Here is a 14,440-nt window from a genome sequence, read left to right on the forward strand (position 1 = left end):
TCCAACAAGTTTCTTGCTTCCCTCTGATAGGAAGGCCTCACGGACGCTCAGGTTGCTTGTGCAAACAAGGTGGTCTGTGCTGAGCACCTGCTTTCCTTCTGGGAGTCCGGGTTTTGGTCCATGCAGGCAGAGCTGCTTACGTGAACGGCCCCCAGTAAGAACCCTGGGCACTGGGTCTCCACGAGCTTCCCTGGGAGATAGCACTTCTCATGTGTTGTCACAGCTTGATGCTGGAAGAATTCAGCTCATCCAAGCTTGAGCCTGGGGCTCCTCCGCAAGTGCCTTTTTCCTTTGCTGATTGAGCTCTGTGTCTTTTCCCTGTGAGTCACCAAACCTGGGGATGGTCTTGGAGACCTCAGCACAGGGCCCGGCCCTGCCAGGTACCCATTGAGTCAACTCACTGCTCTGGTTTTGAGTCTGCTCGTCACTTTTGCTCTCTGGGGATGACTTAGAAGCTCAGAATTGCATTTACAGGGATAGTTTTCACATTTCATTTAGGATTTCTAGGTGTTTGGCATTAGGAGGGTTTTTAAGCTAATAGCTTTGTCTGGAAACAGAATCTGATTCATTGGTTTATAAAGTAATGCTGGAAACAGTCAAGCGTCACAGTTCAGAGCAGGTGTTTGGTCTAAGAGGGCCCGTCCTTGAGCCCATACTAACCTCTTGAAACTTCGCATCCATCAGATGAGGGATTGCTGGCATGTTGATGTTGTGGCACACGCCTGCACCATGGGGGCACTCGGGGCACCCAGGAATTGTGGCTCTTGATAATCTAGCTGGGTGCCCTACTTGCTAGCAGACGGGCCGTGCCATGTGAGGCCACAGACTCTGTGCTTTTCTCCCGACCCCCAGAGTTCTTTGGGGTGGAGGCTGCTGCTTCCCGTGATGCTGTCCTGTCTTTTCTTGCAAGTCCCCTGCGCCTCCAGGGCCTGGTGTTGGTATCTGTCATCTGTCTGCGACCCATGGTGCTTTCTCTGTCACTCTGTCCAGTCTCCAGTTTTCGTCTTGGTCGCCAGCCTCCACTTCTTTCCCCTTTCTCTGTAGGTGTGTGATCAGATTAAGACCAAGCTCACCTCCCTGAAAGACGTTCCTAACCGAATTGAGTGTCCCCTTATCTACCACCTGGACGTGGGGGCCATGTACCCCAACATCATCTTGACGAACCGCCTGCAGGTGAGAGAGATTCTCACATCAGAATCAAGCTCTTTTGCCCAAACCCTAATTGTTCCCTTCCTATCCCCTCACAGCCCTCTGCCATGGTGGATGAGGCCACCTGTGCTGCCTGTGACTTCAACAAGCCTGGAGCAAACTGCCAGAGGAAGATGTCCTGGCAGTGGAGGGGCGAGTTCAGTGAGTGTCCGCCCTGGGTGGTGCTGCTCAGCAGGGAGCGGTGGCTGGGCCTCTATCACAGACTCTCTTCCCATCACCCCTCCCAGTGCCAGCCAGTCGCAGCGAGTATCATCGGATCCAGCACCAGCTGGAGTCAGAGAAGTTCCCTCCCTTGACCCCAGAGGGCCCAGCCCGGGCCTTTCATGAGCTGTCCCGCGAGGAGCAGGCTAAATACGAGAAGCGGAGGCTGGCAGGTGAGCGGTTGGGCCAGCGCACATCTCCACAGACTGTGTTTTCTCTGACTTTTGAGTCTTCGTTGGGCTGTGTTGGTGTGTCACACCTTGAGGTCAGTCGACCCAGTTGTTGAACTAGATGAGACCACTGTGAACTAGTTCTTCCTATAGGCTTCTTTTTGTCATTTATCCTTCAGTGCATGTTCAGCTACCAAACCCTCCTTCCTGTGGTCTTCATGTGTTTGGTCCATTCATACGGGGCTGCCGTTTCTTTCATATGCTTCACTAGCACACGTCTTTCTGAGTTTTCTGCTCCTTTGCATTAACCTAAAAAGCCACGTTTGTTGGCATCCATTGCTTAGCTTTCTTGGCTGTGTCCAGGAGGCCTGTCTGCTGTGTGGAGTCTCACATGCCCCCCACTCTCAATTGTGCCTCAGATTACTGCCGGAAGGCATACAAGAAAATCCACGTGACCAAGGTGGAAGAACGTCTCACCACCATCTGCCAGCGGGAGAACTCCTTCTATGTGGACACGGTGCGTGCCTTTCGGGACAGGCGCTACGAGTTCAAAGGTCTCCACAAGGTGAGCCTGACCTTTGTGAGGTCGGAACAGAGTCTAGTTTCTGAGGTGAAAATCCTTGCTTGGCGCTGTCTCGATGTGTTACTCCCCACCTCTGGGCTGGTACCTGCATTCAGACAATAAATGTGCAGTTGTATTTAACTTTGAAGAATTAAGGGCCTGGGGCCTTGCAACTATTCTGAATGATTGCTTTTATAGTCATTATCTAGAGCAGGGGGTCAGGAAACTATGGCTGGGCCAGCCATTTTTATAAATAAAGTTTTATTGGAACTGAGCTGCATTTGCCCGCAGCAGGGAGGGAGCAGCAGAAACTGACGCCTGCACGTGTACAGTACACACCACGTGGCCCTTTACTTAGCCGACCTCTGACCAGGAGGAGTGAGGGGAGTGTTTTTACTGACATGTTTGATCCAGTAGGATTAAGGGAAATACATAGAAATATGTAGCAATACCTCAGTTGTAATATCAACAAGCAATTGTGTTCTATTTAAGCAAATCATTTTTTTCTGAGAGACCTTCCTTCACTGCTAGACTCAGTGAGTCATCCCACCCTGCCTTGATAGACTGTTATCATTGTGCTTTATTATGATCATTTTTAACTTTTTTGGTTTTTTATTATGATAAAATATACACAACATGAAATCTAACATTTTAAAGTGTACAGTTTACAGGCATTTAGCAAATTCACATTGTTGTGCAGGTATCACCACCATTCCTCTCCAGAACTCTTCATCTTGCAAAAATGAAACTCTGTACTACCTTAACAATAACCCTCCATTCTGTACCTTCTGTGGACTTTGGTCACTCTAGGGACCTCATATAAGTGGAGTCCCACAGGATTTGTCCTTCTGTGACTAGGTTATTTCTCTTAGCCTAATGTCGTCAAGGTTCGTTCATGTTGTAGCTTATGTCAGAATTTCCTTTTTAAGGCTGAATAATATTCCATTGTATGGACATAACACATTTTGTTTATCCAGTCATCCATCGCTGGACAGTTGGGTTGCTTCCATGTTTTAGGTATTGTGAATATTTCTGCTGTGAATTATTCACCCCTCGTGTAGAGGCATCTCTTTGAGATCCTGCTTGCAGTTCTTTTGGGTATATACCCAGAAGTGGAATTGCTGAATCATATGGTAATTGTATTTTTTTTTCTTAAAGGAAAAAATTTTATTTTACTTTTAAATTTTTAATTAATTTATTTGGTTGTGCTGGGTCTTAGTTGCGGCTCGCTGGCTCCTTAGCTGCGGCCTGCGTGTGGGATCAAGTTCCCTGACCAGGGATCGAACCCGGGCCCCCTGTGTTGGGAGTGTGGAATCGTAACCACTGGACCACCAGGGAAGTCCCGGTAATTGTATTTTTAATCTTTTGAGGAACCACCATACCTTCTCACTTTATTTTAATTAAACTATTGAGTTACTTGTTCATCTGTCTGCCTCATCAGAGTGCCGAAAGTGTAGTGACTGTCTGTCTTGTTCTTTAGAGTCTAACATATTACCTGGCACATAGTAGGCACTCAATAAATATCTTAATTTTTTTTGTTCTTTAATACCAAACTTTTAAAAAAATTTCTTCTCACATTGGACGAGGAATTTGCTGAAATATTTATGGCCTTCTTTGTATTTCTTTATCAGTTGCTTTTACTAGGGACCTCCTGAGTAGCTCTTGTTTCCCTAGTTAATAAGACACAGATGGGCCTGGCTTCTTGTCCTAGGGTACGTCAGGACGGCCATTCGCATCACGGAAGCTGGCAGTGCGGTGTCGCCAGCCCCCCACAGTTCCTGTTAGCTGAGACTCGCTTCATCTCGATGGAGCAGGGGGAGCTAAGCTGCCAAACGCCAGCCTCACAGCTGCTGGGGGCTGAGCTGTCCATCGGCCTCTTTGAGGCTCAGCGTCCCGGGAGGTACAGCCCATGTGGACACGAGGGCCAGGTGTCACCGTGTTGAGCCTCCCATCCCGACCCCGGCTGGCACCGGGCATTCCGGGGGTCCTGCGTGCCCCCTCCCCACCCCCTCAGCACTAACAACCTGACGTCTTCCCGTGTGATACAAATCCTGGAAAGCCTTTCATTCACTCAGCACGTTTACTGAGTGCCTGTTATGTGCCTGACACTCTTCTAGGTACTGAAAAGGTATCATCAGCTGGGGGAGTAAAGGTGAAATGTTCTGAGATGGAAGGAGAATGTCTGGTGTTTGACCACTGTGACAGCATGTAGCCTAGCAAACGGAAAGAAATGCTGCTCAGGCAGGAAGTGAGTTCATACGCCCCCGAGTGTCCTTGTCTGTCACCCTCCCTGGTGGCTGTGTCTACTTTGTTGAGGTAACATTGACGTGGGATAAATCTGACCCTTTCAGGTGGGCAGTTGTATGGATTTTGACAAACGCATACAGCTGTGTAACCACCACCACAGTGAGGAGAGCATCTCCTTTGCAGCCAGTTACAGTAGCACACAGTCCTGGTTAGCAGTGCGGCGTCCGTCTTCCACCGCTTGGTCTGGTGTCTGGTAAACAGTTGTTTGTTCATAAGTATTGGCTAAGGGGTAAATTGTTATTCTAAGATGTCTCCTCTAATGCTGTGCACCTTGCTTTCAGTCAGTGGTTTGTGAGTTACGTAGTTTGAGAGACCCTGTCACTCAGCTTGTCCAGTCTATTAATAAGAGAGTAAATGGAATAACAGGACTTGGACTGGGAGCCCCTGGGCCTCTAGTGGAGCGAAACCCCTGCCTCTGTCACTGGTCTTCAGACGTGGATTTCATCCCCTTCTCCAGTTAGCGGCCAGGTTCTGGGTTCCGTCCCAGGAGGCTGAAGTTGCCCCAAGTCTGAGGTGTCCAAGTGAGTTGTTGCTGTCAGAGTATTTTCTCCTAGTCCTTAGTCTCACAAAAAATAAAAATGTAATATCGATATATTCCTTTGTGTTCAGAACTCCTTTCAGGATATCTGTCTTACATGGGGCAGTTCGAGATTGAAGGTGATTCTGGATTGGTGAGAACCAAGCGTGCCAACCCTATGAGGAACAAGTTGATGTTGTTTCCATGTTAAGTTTCTCGGGTGTAATAATAGCATTGAGGTTACGTAGGAGAATGTTCTTGTTCCTGGAAATGGTATGCTGAAGTATTTAGGGGGCTCCGGTCATGAGAGCTACATCTTTCCATTGTTTGTGCCAATAGAGAGAATGGAATAAAGGAAATATGGCAAAAAATATCAACAGTGGCCCCTCTTGCATATGGTCTTCACTCTACTTTTTTTCAAGTTTCCTATAGACTGGAAATTTGCAACATAGTAAACCTGGCGCCACTGGCCATAGGGAATGTGAGCTGGAAGAGTGGGGGGTGATCAGCCTGTGCAGGTCTCAGGTGTGGAAAAAGAAGCTCTCCGTGCCGGTCTCAGGTGTGGAGAAAGAAGCTCTCTGCGGCTGTGGAGGTGGGAGAGGCAGCGGAAGCAAAGCGCTGCAGGAACATGGAGGTCCTGTACGACTCCCTGCAGCTGGCTCACAAGTGCATCCTCAACTCCTTCTACGGCTACGTCATGCGCAAGGGGTAGGCTCCTGCCCGAGTGCCTGGTGGGGCCGATGGGGCTAGCGGACGAAGGGAGGAGCTGAGATGCGTGGGGCCCATGGGCACGAGTGAGAGGCGAGAGGCAGGGCCGCAGTTCAAGGAATGTGGGAGAGCAGGTTGGGTAGGGGTGGAGGTCACGCTGACTCAGAGGGTCCTGGGCGTCAAGGGGGTCAGTACTGCTGGACATGTTCTTCTGAGCATCCTGGGCTGCAGACAGCGGTGTGGTAGTTTCTGGCATACGACTAGTGAGGGGTGTAAATAAAGCCTTCTGAGAAGTCGAGAAAGCCAGGAGCGGGTGTCCTAAAGCCCCATGGAGACTATGCCCGGGGTCGGGGGCCAAAGGGAGATGAGGCAAGGTGGGGCCTGTGTCCATTGGACTGACAACCAGGTGGGTGGGGGCCTCGGGAGAGCAGGTGATCGAAGGTGAGGCCTAGCCCCTGTGGTTGGAGACTGGGAGGGTCAGCATGGCGGCCTGGAGAAGGGGGAAGGTGGTGATGGGGCCAAGGACTGGTCTGAGGGGGAGAGGCCTTGATTATCTGTTGCTGCTTTTTAATGGCAGAGAGGGAGGGGCTGAGAGCAGGGCTAGAACCGGAGCAGAGTTCCCTGGGGCAGGAGGGCCTGGCCTCAGGTCGCTTGACACCTCTGAGACCTGGTGTGAACACTGAGCCAGGTGGGCTGGTGTTTTCCCTGAGAAGTCAGGGGATGAGAGTGGGCTTTGGGAGAACGGAGAAGGCATGAGACGGTGCTGGGGAGAGTGGGAGGGGACTCATGGACACACGGCCATCTGGCTGGTATTGAGAGAGTCCTGCTTAGCTGAGGTTGTGAGCTGTTGCAGTGGCAGCATGCTGCATCCTTCCAGAACTTTCCTGAGCAGAGCCCTGCACCTTGAAGTAGAAGCAGAGGAGTGTCCTCAGCACAGAGCTAAATTCCACCTTAGTTCTTCCCTGCTTCAGACGTCCCCTCCTCCCAGCCCCAACTCTAGCGACCCTCTAGAGGGAGCCCCTCCCACCCCTCTGCTGTGACTGTCCCTCCCAGGGCCCGCTGGTACTCCATGGAGATGGCTGGCATCGTCTGCTTCACGGGGGCCAACATTATCACCCAGGCGCGGGAGCTGATTGAGCAGATCGGGTGAGTGCTGCACTTGGTCAGCTGCTGAGGCTGGGTGGGGCACGGCCTGGTAGGGGAGCCCGGATGGCTGGGGGAGAGACGGGACAAGTTGGTGAAGACAGAGCTGGAGATGGGCAGGTGTTTCGTTCTGTGGGTTCACAACCAGGAGGAGCCTTGTCCACCGTCAGGACTTGGCGTGGGGTTCTTGCTCTGTAGGCATTGATGTCCACCATCCATGTGGCCGCATTTCTCTGTTTCCCTGAAGGAGGCCCTTAGAGCTGGACACAGATGGAATATGGTGTGTCCTGCCCAACAGCTTCCCCGAAAACTTTGTCATCAAGACGACCAGTGTGAAAAAGCCCAAGGTGACCATCTCCTACCCTGGGGCTATGTTAAACATCATGGTCAAGGTGAGCCTGCGTCTCCAGTGAGGGACTATCTCCAGTGAGGGGCTACCGTCTGGGCTTGGCTTCCTCGTGCCACCGCTCCGACGGGGATTTGGGAAAGGGGGCTGGGCTGGCTGTCACACTGGCATGCTCCCCTTCCTGACTTCAGGCCACTCCGTCTCCAACCTTCAGATTGTTTTTCTGTAGCCTGAGCATCTGTCCAGAAAATGCTATGCTCAAAAGTTACCTGAGTCTACATTCTCCTTCAGTGTAATACCCAGACTGACAGAAAGATTGCAAAAATAGAACAGAGAATTCCTGTATATCCTTCAGCCTGCTTCCCTTAATGTTAAGTAAGATCTTTTATAAAGCGCAGTGTAATTGTCAGAATTAAGAAGTCACCTCGGCACCACACCGTAACTCAACTACAGCTGTATTTGGATTCCCCACTTTTTGCAGGACTGTGCACTGCGTTTGGGCGCCCTGTCTCCTTAGTCCCCTCCAGCCCCGCAGCCCCTTGGTCTCTCTGGTCTCTTATGACCAGGACACTTCGATACTGGTCAGGTGCTTTGCTAACTGACCCTTAATTTGAATTTGTCTGTTGTTGTTTGTTATTAGACTGAGGTTATTTGGGTTTTTTGGAGGAACACCCCAGAGGTACATGCCCTGTGTTGGCATTCTGTCAGGGCATGGTGTCGGGACCTGCACTCCTGCTGCCTGCTGGCTTCCCAATGTCGCATTATTGGAGTGAGTCAGTGAGTCCACACTCCCAGGAGGAGTGGCAGAGTCTGGCCACGTAGCAAAGCCACCACTGTAATTAGTAAAGACAGTGGAGGAGATACTTTGAGATTCTGCAGATGTGCCGTTTCGCTTAGCACCTTCGCCCCCTGGTTTTAGCGCTAGCAGTGGTCTCGTTACAGCAGGCATCACTCTGCCCAAGGCGACTCTAGTTCCCTCATTCCTTGAAAATTATTCTTCGGAACCTTCTGTAAGGAAGAGCTGTCACCCTTCTCTCCCACTTATTCCCTTGCTTGTCTCTTTATTGAGTCATTTGTTAGGTCAGTGTGGGTTTGTGCATGTTTGTTCTGTTGGGCCACAACCCAGTTCTGTCCTGGCATGTTTTGTTACTCAGCTTGTTCCCCTTCGGCCGCTGGGGGCTCCTCCATATTCACCCCCATGTCCTTGAGACATGCCCCGTTCTGGGGTTTGGGTTTGGGTTTTTTTGGAGTACTTTCTTACTTCCTGGGACTACAAGACACTCCAGCCTCATCTTGTATTTCCCCTGTCCCACCCTGGAATCAGACATTTCCCCAAGGAGCCTGGCTCCCTTTTATTGGAGAGTGGTGTTGGAAACCGAGGTGGGGTGCTGAGGTGTCATGCTGCTCACAGCAGATTGTCTAGGAAGTGTGTGTGTGTGTGTGTGTGTGTGTGTGTGTGTGTGTGTGTAGTAACCCTGCACACGCGAATGTATGTTTCTCTCTCTCTTTATCTGCATGTGTATTTAAAAATATATAACACGAGTCTATTGATATATCCGGCTCCAATCTATTCTCTTTTCCTTATTAGTAGCTCCTTTCTCCTGTTTCTAGTTTTCCTAATGTATTTATTTATTTGTTCAACCCTAGTATTTGTGAGTATTTGTGTAAAGTAGGTTCAGAGCCATGTGTCTGTGTATCTTTTTTTTTTTTTTTAAGTATTTATTTATTTATTTATGGCTGTGTTGGGTCTTCGTTTCTGTGCGAGGGCTTTCTCTAGTTGTGGCAAGTGGGGGCCACTCTTCATCGCAGTGCGCGGGCCTCTCACTATCGCGGCCTCTCTTGTTGCGGAGCACAGGCTCCAGACGCGCAGGCTCAGTAATTGTGGCTCACGGGCCCAGCTGCTCCGCGGCATGTGGGATCTTCCCAGACCAGGGCTCGAACCCGTGTCCCCTGCATTGGCAGGCAGATTCTCAACCACTGCACCACCAGGGAAGCCCGCCATGTGTCTGTGAGCAGTAAGCTCACCAGCTGCAGTCGAGTGTTTTGTCTTTAGTCTTACACCACCCTGGCAACACAAGGTTTGCCAAAATTTCTTAAGCCAGCCCTCTGGCAGGGTCCTGTCATGCAGCGATAATGAAGTTAAGCTCGTTTGTCCCAGTCTGCAGGCTCTCTTGGGCTCATCCTAGATCCCGGTTGAATGTTTCTTTAATTTGCTTACAGTAAAATTCACTTTTTACAGGGTGCGGTTCTGTGGGTTTTGATTCACACATAGAGGTGTGTGTCCACCACCACAGAGCAACACAGAATAGCCTACTACCCCAAAGGTTCCTGGGTGCTGCCCCTTTGTTGTCCGCCCTTCTCCTTACACCCAAACCTGGCTCCCCAGCATGTCCTTTGTGTGATAGTTTTGCCTTTTCCAGCATGTCCTATGAATGGAAACATGCGTGTAACTTTCTGGACCAAGCAGGATGCACTTCATTTTATCCACGTTGGACATGTGTCAGAACTTGATCCCTTTCTCTTGCCAAGTGGTGTCCATTGTATGGAAGAGCCCCAGCTTGGCTGATCCGTCCACCCCTTGGAGGGCAGCTGCTGGTTTCCAGGTTTGGACGATTACAGGTGAGGCTGACCCCCTCTTCACTCTTGCTGTGCAGGAAGGCTTCACCAATGATCAGTACCAGGAGCTGGCTGAGCCTTCCTCACTCACCTATGTCACCCGCTCAGAGAACAGCATCTTTTTTGAGGTTGACGGACCCTACCTTGCCATGATCCTTCCAGCCTCCAAGGAAGAAGGCAAGAAACTGAAGAAGAGGTAGGAATCCCACAGACTTTATGCTTAGGAAAGGGAATGGATAGATTAGGTTTAACAACTCCTCTAGGAAATGGACCAGGAGCCAGGATGGGAACAGACCTCAGTTCTGGTTTTTTGGCCTTTTTGATTCAATTTGGAAAGATGTTATCGACACGGATGCTACCAACTGTGTTCTCCGCCTGTTATATTCTGGTTCTACAGATGGCAGCCCCTTAAGTCATGTTTAGTTTGGAGAAGCATAAACCTCAGGATGGAGAGATGTTTGCTGCTTGCTGGATGCTAGAGGGGAGGGTAAGAAAGAGAGGGAGGAAGGCAGAGGGCGAGGAGAAGCAGCCAGCACCCCAGGCTCTCCTCCTCTGCCATGCTTGCCTGTGTTTCTAGGTATGCCGTATTCAACGAGGATGGTTCCCTGGCTGAGCTCAAGGGCTTCGAGGTCAAACGCCGTGGGGAGCTGCAGCTGATTAAAATCTTCCAGTCCTCAGTATTCGAGGCCTTCCTTAAAGGCAGCACCCTAGAGGAGGTGTATGGCTCTGTTGCCAAGGTGGCTGATTACTGGCTGGACGTGCTGTACAGCAAGGTAAGGCCACCCTCCTCACCTGGCTCTGAGGGTCCTGCAGTCAGAGAGGGTCCTGGTGAGCAAGGTGACAGGTGAACTCTAGGCTAATAATTCTGATGGAATCCCACGACTTCCTTAGTTCCAAGGCCTCTCAGAATCCCCCCTTAACTTCTATATCCAGTGACAGAATTCTGTGAAGGAAACAAATAGCATGATGATGAACGAGTTGTAAGCTGTTGGTCCTCAGATAGGCCCCTTGGACTCCTCATCGCTGAAGAAGGCTGCTGGCTCCTCAGTTGGTCCAGCTGCTGTCCAGCTGGCCCGTGCCTCTTCTCCCTCCTGGTTCCTCCTTTCCCCATCTTTCTTCTCCTTTTAGGAGAAAAATCAATTCTCTGTCTTTTCTCTTTTTCTGCAGTCTTCGTGCTAATAGCTCAATAAACGTCTCGATGTTTTTCTGCACAGTTTAATAAAACAGAAGGTACGGTTTTGTGTGTGGTGTAAGTGTTGCTGTACGCTGGTATGAGACAGCCCTGTTACACTGCTGCCTTCAGCTCGTCAGGCTAGAGAAACGCAGACTCTCACCTGGAGGAAAGTCTCGGGTAGCCTTTCGGTGGTGCTCCCTGCCTTCTGCATGACATTTTGCCCATTGCCTCTTTCTCCAGGCAGCTAACATGCCTGATTCTGAGCTGTTCGAGCTGATCTCTGAGAACCGTTCCATGTCTCGGAAGCTGGAAGATTATGGGGAGCAGAAGTCTACGTCCATCAGCACGGCCAAGCGCCTGGCTGAGTTCCTGGGAGATCAGATGGTGAAGGATGCAGGGCTGAGCTGCCGCTACATCATCTCCCGGAAGCCTGAGGGGTCTCCGGTCACAGAGAGGTAAGGGTTTCCGGTATTAAGGAAGGAATTCCTTAAGGGTCTCATATGCTCACATTGAAAACCTGCATCTGTTGTGGAACCTCTCTCCTTCCATAGAGAGATGAGCTTCCTTAAACAGTACAGGGAGGGATTTCCCTGGTGGTCTAGTGATTAAGAATCTGCCTTCCAGTGCAGGGGACGCGGGTTCGATCCCTGGTCGAGGAACTAAGATCCCACATGCCGTGGGGCAACTAAGCCCACGCGCCGCAGCTACTGAGCCCGTGCGCTGTAGAGCCTGCGTGCCACAACAAAAGATCCCCTGTGCCGCAACTAAGACCTGATGCAGCCAAAAATAAATAAATATTTAAAACAAAAAACAGTGCAGGGATAGTCAGGATTTAGAAGAGGGAGGAACTGGGCCTCGGACCCCCTGCAGATCAGATGACAGGAAGGCTTTCTGGGGCCCTGGTGGGACCCCTGAGAGGGCGTGGTGAGCCCGTCCACCTGGAGCCCAGAGAATCTGGATTCTTGGGGGACCAGACTGAGAGCACCCTCTCTCAGTCAGGCATAGGGGAGTGGGGATGTCTTGGAGGGTCTGCTACGATGGGCCCCATCACAAGGTCCATTTCAGGTTTAGGACAGGACTCCAGATCACTCACACCCCCGAGGAGACTGATGCTGCACTTTTCGAGTTGGGATGATTGAATCACAGCTACATGTTACATCACTGATAGAGCAAGAAAAGCAGACTGCAGGGTGACACATACAGTGTACTTCCACCTGTTTAAGTTTACACACACAGAAAGTACTCTTATTTTTTTATGGGTACGCAAAATAGTTCTATAAAGCATGCATGGGATTGATAAACACCAAGAAAAATATTGTGTTTACTTCTATATGAGGAGGGTCAGGAGAGCTACAATGGGGACTTCATCGTCATCTTTATTTTTTCATCCATGAAATAAAAATGGCAGGGCCAGTTTGATAGGACTAGGTGGTGGGTGCACAGGTGTCTGTTGTATTCTTTCTAAGTTTCTTCATGATATTTCACAATAACAAATACTTCCTCCAATGAAAGAAAGAGGGGTAGTGACAGTTGCCCTATTGCTTTGTTAATGATGTGAAAACTGGCTTCATTTTCAGGTGAACAGGTGGGCTCTCTAATATTTTACCCAATGAATAACAGTTTTTTAAGTGTTTAATTACATACGTGCACATGAATGTATAATTTATGTAAGGACACTTATAAATAGCTCTGTTAACAGTGGCCAAACACAGACCAGATGGCCAATGGTAGGGGATTGTACATTAAACCGTGGTATTTTAATATGATGAAGTATTGTTTAGTTATTAAGTATGATAAACATCAGGTATAGGTATAGTTTATACAAATAACTACAATAAATAAAAACAGGTTACAAAGTAGGTCATAATAACTTATTTCCATGTAGAATATGTATGTACTTGATAAGTGCTATGACCGGGTTTAGGGAGATTTTCACACTGGTGAGTTTTGTGTCTCTTCTCGCCCAGGGCCATTCCACTCGCCATTTTCCAGGCAGAGCCCACGGTGAGGAAACACTTTCTCCGGAAATGGCTTAAGAGTTCTTCCCTTCAAGACTTTGATATTCGGACAGTGAGTGCTGGTTTTTTCCTACTCTCAGAAGTTCAGGAGGAAAACTAGACAGGGCAGAGTATCCCTGACTCAGGTCTCCTTTTTTTTTTTTTAATTTTCTTATTTTAATTTTTTTTTTTTTTTTTTAATGCTATTCTTGTCTGCTTACATTCTTTTTATTTATGTATGTATGTATGGCTGTGTTGGGTCTTCGTTTCTGTGCGAGGGCTTTCTCTAGTTGTGGCGAGCGGGGGCCACTCTTCATTGCGGTGCGGGGGCCACTCTTCATCGCGGTGCGCGGGCCTCTCACCATCGCGGCCTCTCGTTGCCGAGCACAGGCTCCAGACACGCAGGCTCAGTAGTTGTGGCTCACGGGCCTAGTTGCTCCGCGGCATGTGGGATCTTCCCAGACCAGGGCTCAAACCCACGTCCCCTGCATTGGCAGGCGGATTCTCAACCACTGCGCCACCAGGGAAGCCCTCAGGTCTCCTTTTTGTCTGGAGACTTCACTCTTGATTTCCTCCTTTCTGGTATGTAATGAATGAGGAAATAGTTACATTTTAGGGCAAAACTGGAGAAGCTAAATGCTGGGGAGGCCCTTTTAACTGTGCTCTTGGATGGACTCGGCTTGGGCTCCGGCACAGGGTTCTAGTGCTGGCTCGGCCCCCTGCTAGCTCTGATCCTGGGAGAGCCGTGTGCCCTCTCCACTTCAGTTTCCTCCTCTGCGAAACGGGACCTTTTCTCCTAGAATTTCTAAGCGGGTTAAATAAGACCCACGAAGCATGCTGCTGCTGCTGCTTTTCTCTCATACGCCCGCTTGTCGCTGGCTTCCTGCGTGCTCAGGTTCTGGACTGGGACTACTACGTCGAGCGGCTGGGCAGCGCCATCCAGAAGATCATCACGATCCCCGCGGCTCTGCAGCAGGTGAGCTTGGGAACTGGTGCAGCAGGCCCAGTGTGACCTGAAGGCCGCAGAAACCTGGGCCTGGCCCAGACTAACAGCCTCAGACAGGTGATTGAAGTCTCCTTCATGTAGGTGAAGAACCCAGTACCACGTGTCAAGCACCCTGACTGGCTGCACAAAAAACTGCTGGAGAAGAATGATGTCTACAAGCAGAAGAAGATCAGTGAGCTCTTCGTCCTTGAGGGCAAGAGACAGGTAATGGGGCCTGGCCCAGGGCAACAGAGGCTGTGACAGTTGGTGCTGGGCAGTGTCCCATGGGCACACAGGGCACCAAAGTCTCCACACTGCTGTCCATAATTTTGGATGCTTCCTTCCATTCAAGCATTTACAATGTTTTTTTTCTTTCCAAAAATGTACACATTGATACTTTATCCTTTAATTCCTCCCAATGTTCTTCTTTTGAGATAAGAAACGTTGTGAATCATCAGTTTAGGGTGAAGAACTCTTACGTGTAAATGGAGGGTGTACTAATTAG

General features: G+C 49.8%; 1 protein-coding gene across 5 annotated transcripts in view; it reads left to right on the plus strand.

Moving 5' to 3' along the window:
* The window catches only part of POLE (DNA polymerase epsilon, catalytic subunit), a 55,640-nt gene that overhangs the window by 17,019 nt on the left and 24,181 nt on the right, over positions 1-14,440 (plus strand). For 4 of the 5 annotated variants that reach the window (XM_036823450.1, XM_036823453.1, XM_036823452.1 and 1 more), the window contains exons 17-29: positions 1,045-1,173; positions 1,248-1,350; positions 1,437-1,583; positions 2,000-2,145; positions 5,526-5,674; positions 6,728-6,820; positions 7,065-7,209; positions 9,818-9,975; positions 10,357-10,552; positions 11,194-11,408; positions 12,921-13,023; positions 13,846-13,926; positions 14,038-14,160. In XM_036823450.1, coding sequence (XP_036679345.1) covers positions 1,045-1,173; positions 1,248-1,350; positions 1,437-1,583; positions 2,000-2,145; positions 5,526-5,674; positions 6,728-6,820; positions 7,065-7,209; positions 9,818-9,975; positions 10,357-10,552; positions 11,194-11,408; positions 12,921-13,023; positions 13,846-13,926; positions 14,038-14,160 — 1,788 coding nt within the window. The remainder of the gene's footprint in view (positions 1-1,044; positions 1,174-1,247; positions 1,351-1,436; positions 1,584-1,999; positions 2,146-5,525; positions 5,675-6,727; positions 6,821-7,064; positions 7,210-9,817; positions 9,976-10,356; positions 10,553-11,193; positions 11,409-12,920; positions 13,024-13,845; positions 13,927-14,037; positions 14,161-14,440) is intronic. The other variant, XM_036823451.1, reaches the window with a different exon arrangement.

This window comes from Balaenoptera musculus, chromosome 14 (assembly GCF_009873245.2).
Source record: "Balaenoptera musculus isolate JJ_BM4_2016_0621 chromosome 14, mBalMus1.pri.v3, whole genome shotgun sequence".
In the NCBI taxonomy this organism is placed as follows: Eukaryota; Metazoa; Chordata; class Mammalia; order Artiodactyla; family Balaenopteridae; genus Balaenoptera; species Balaenoptera musculus.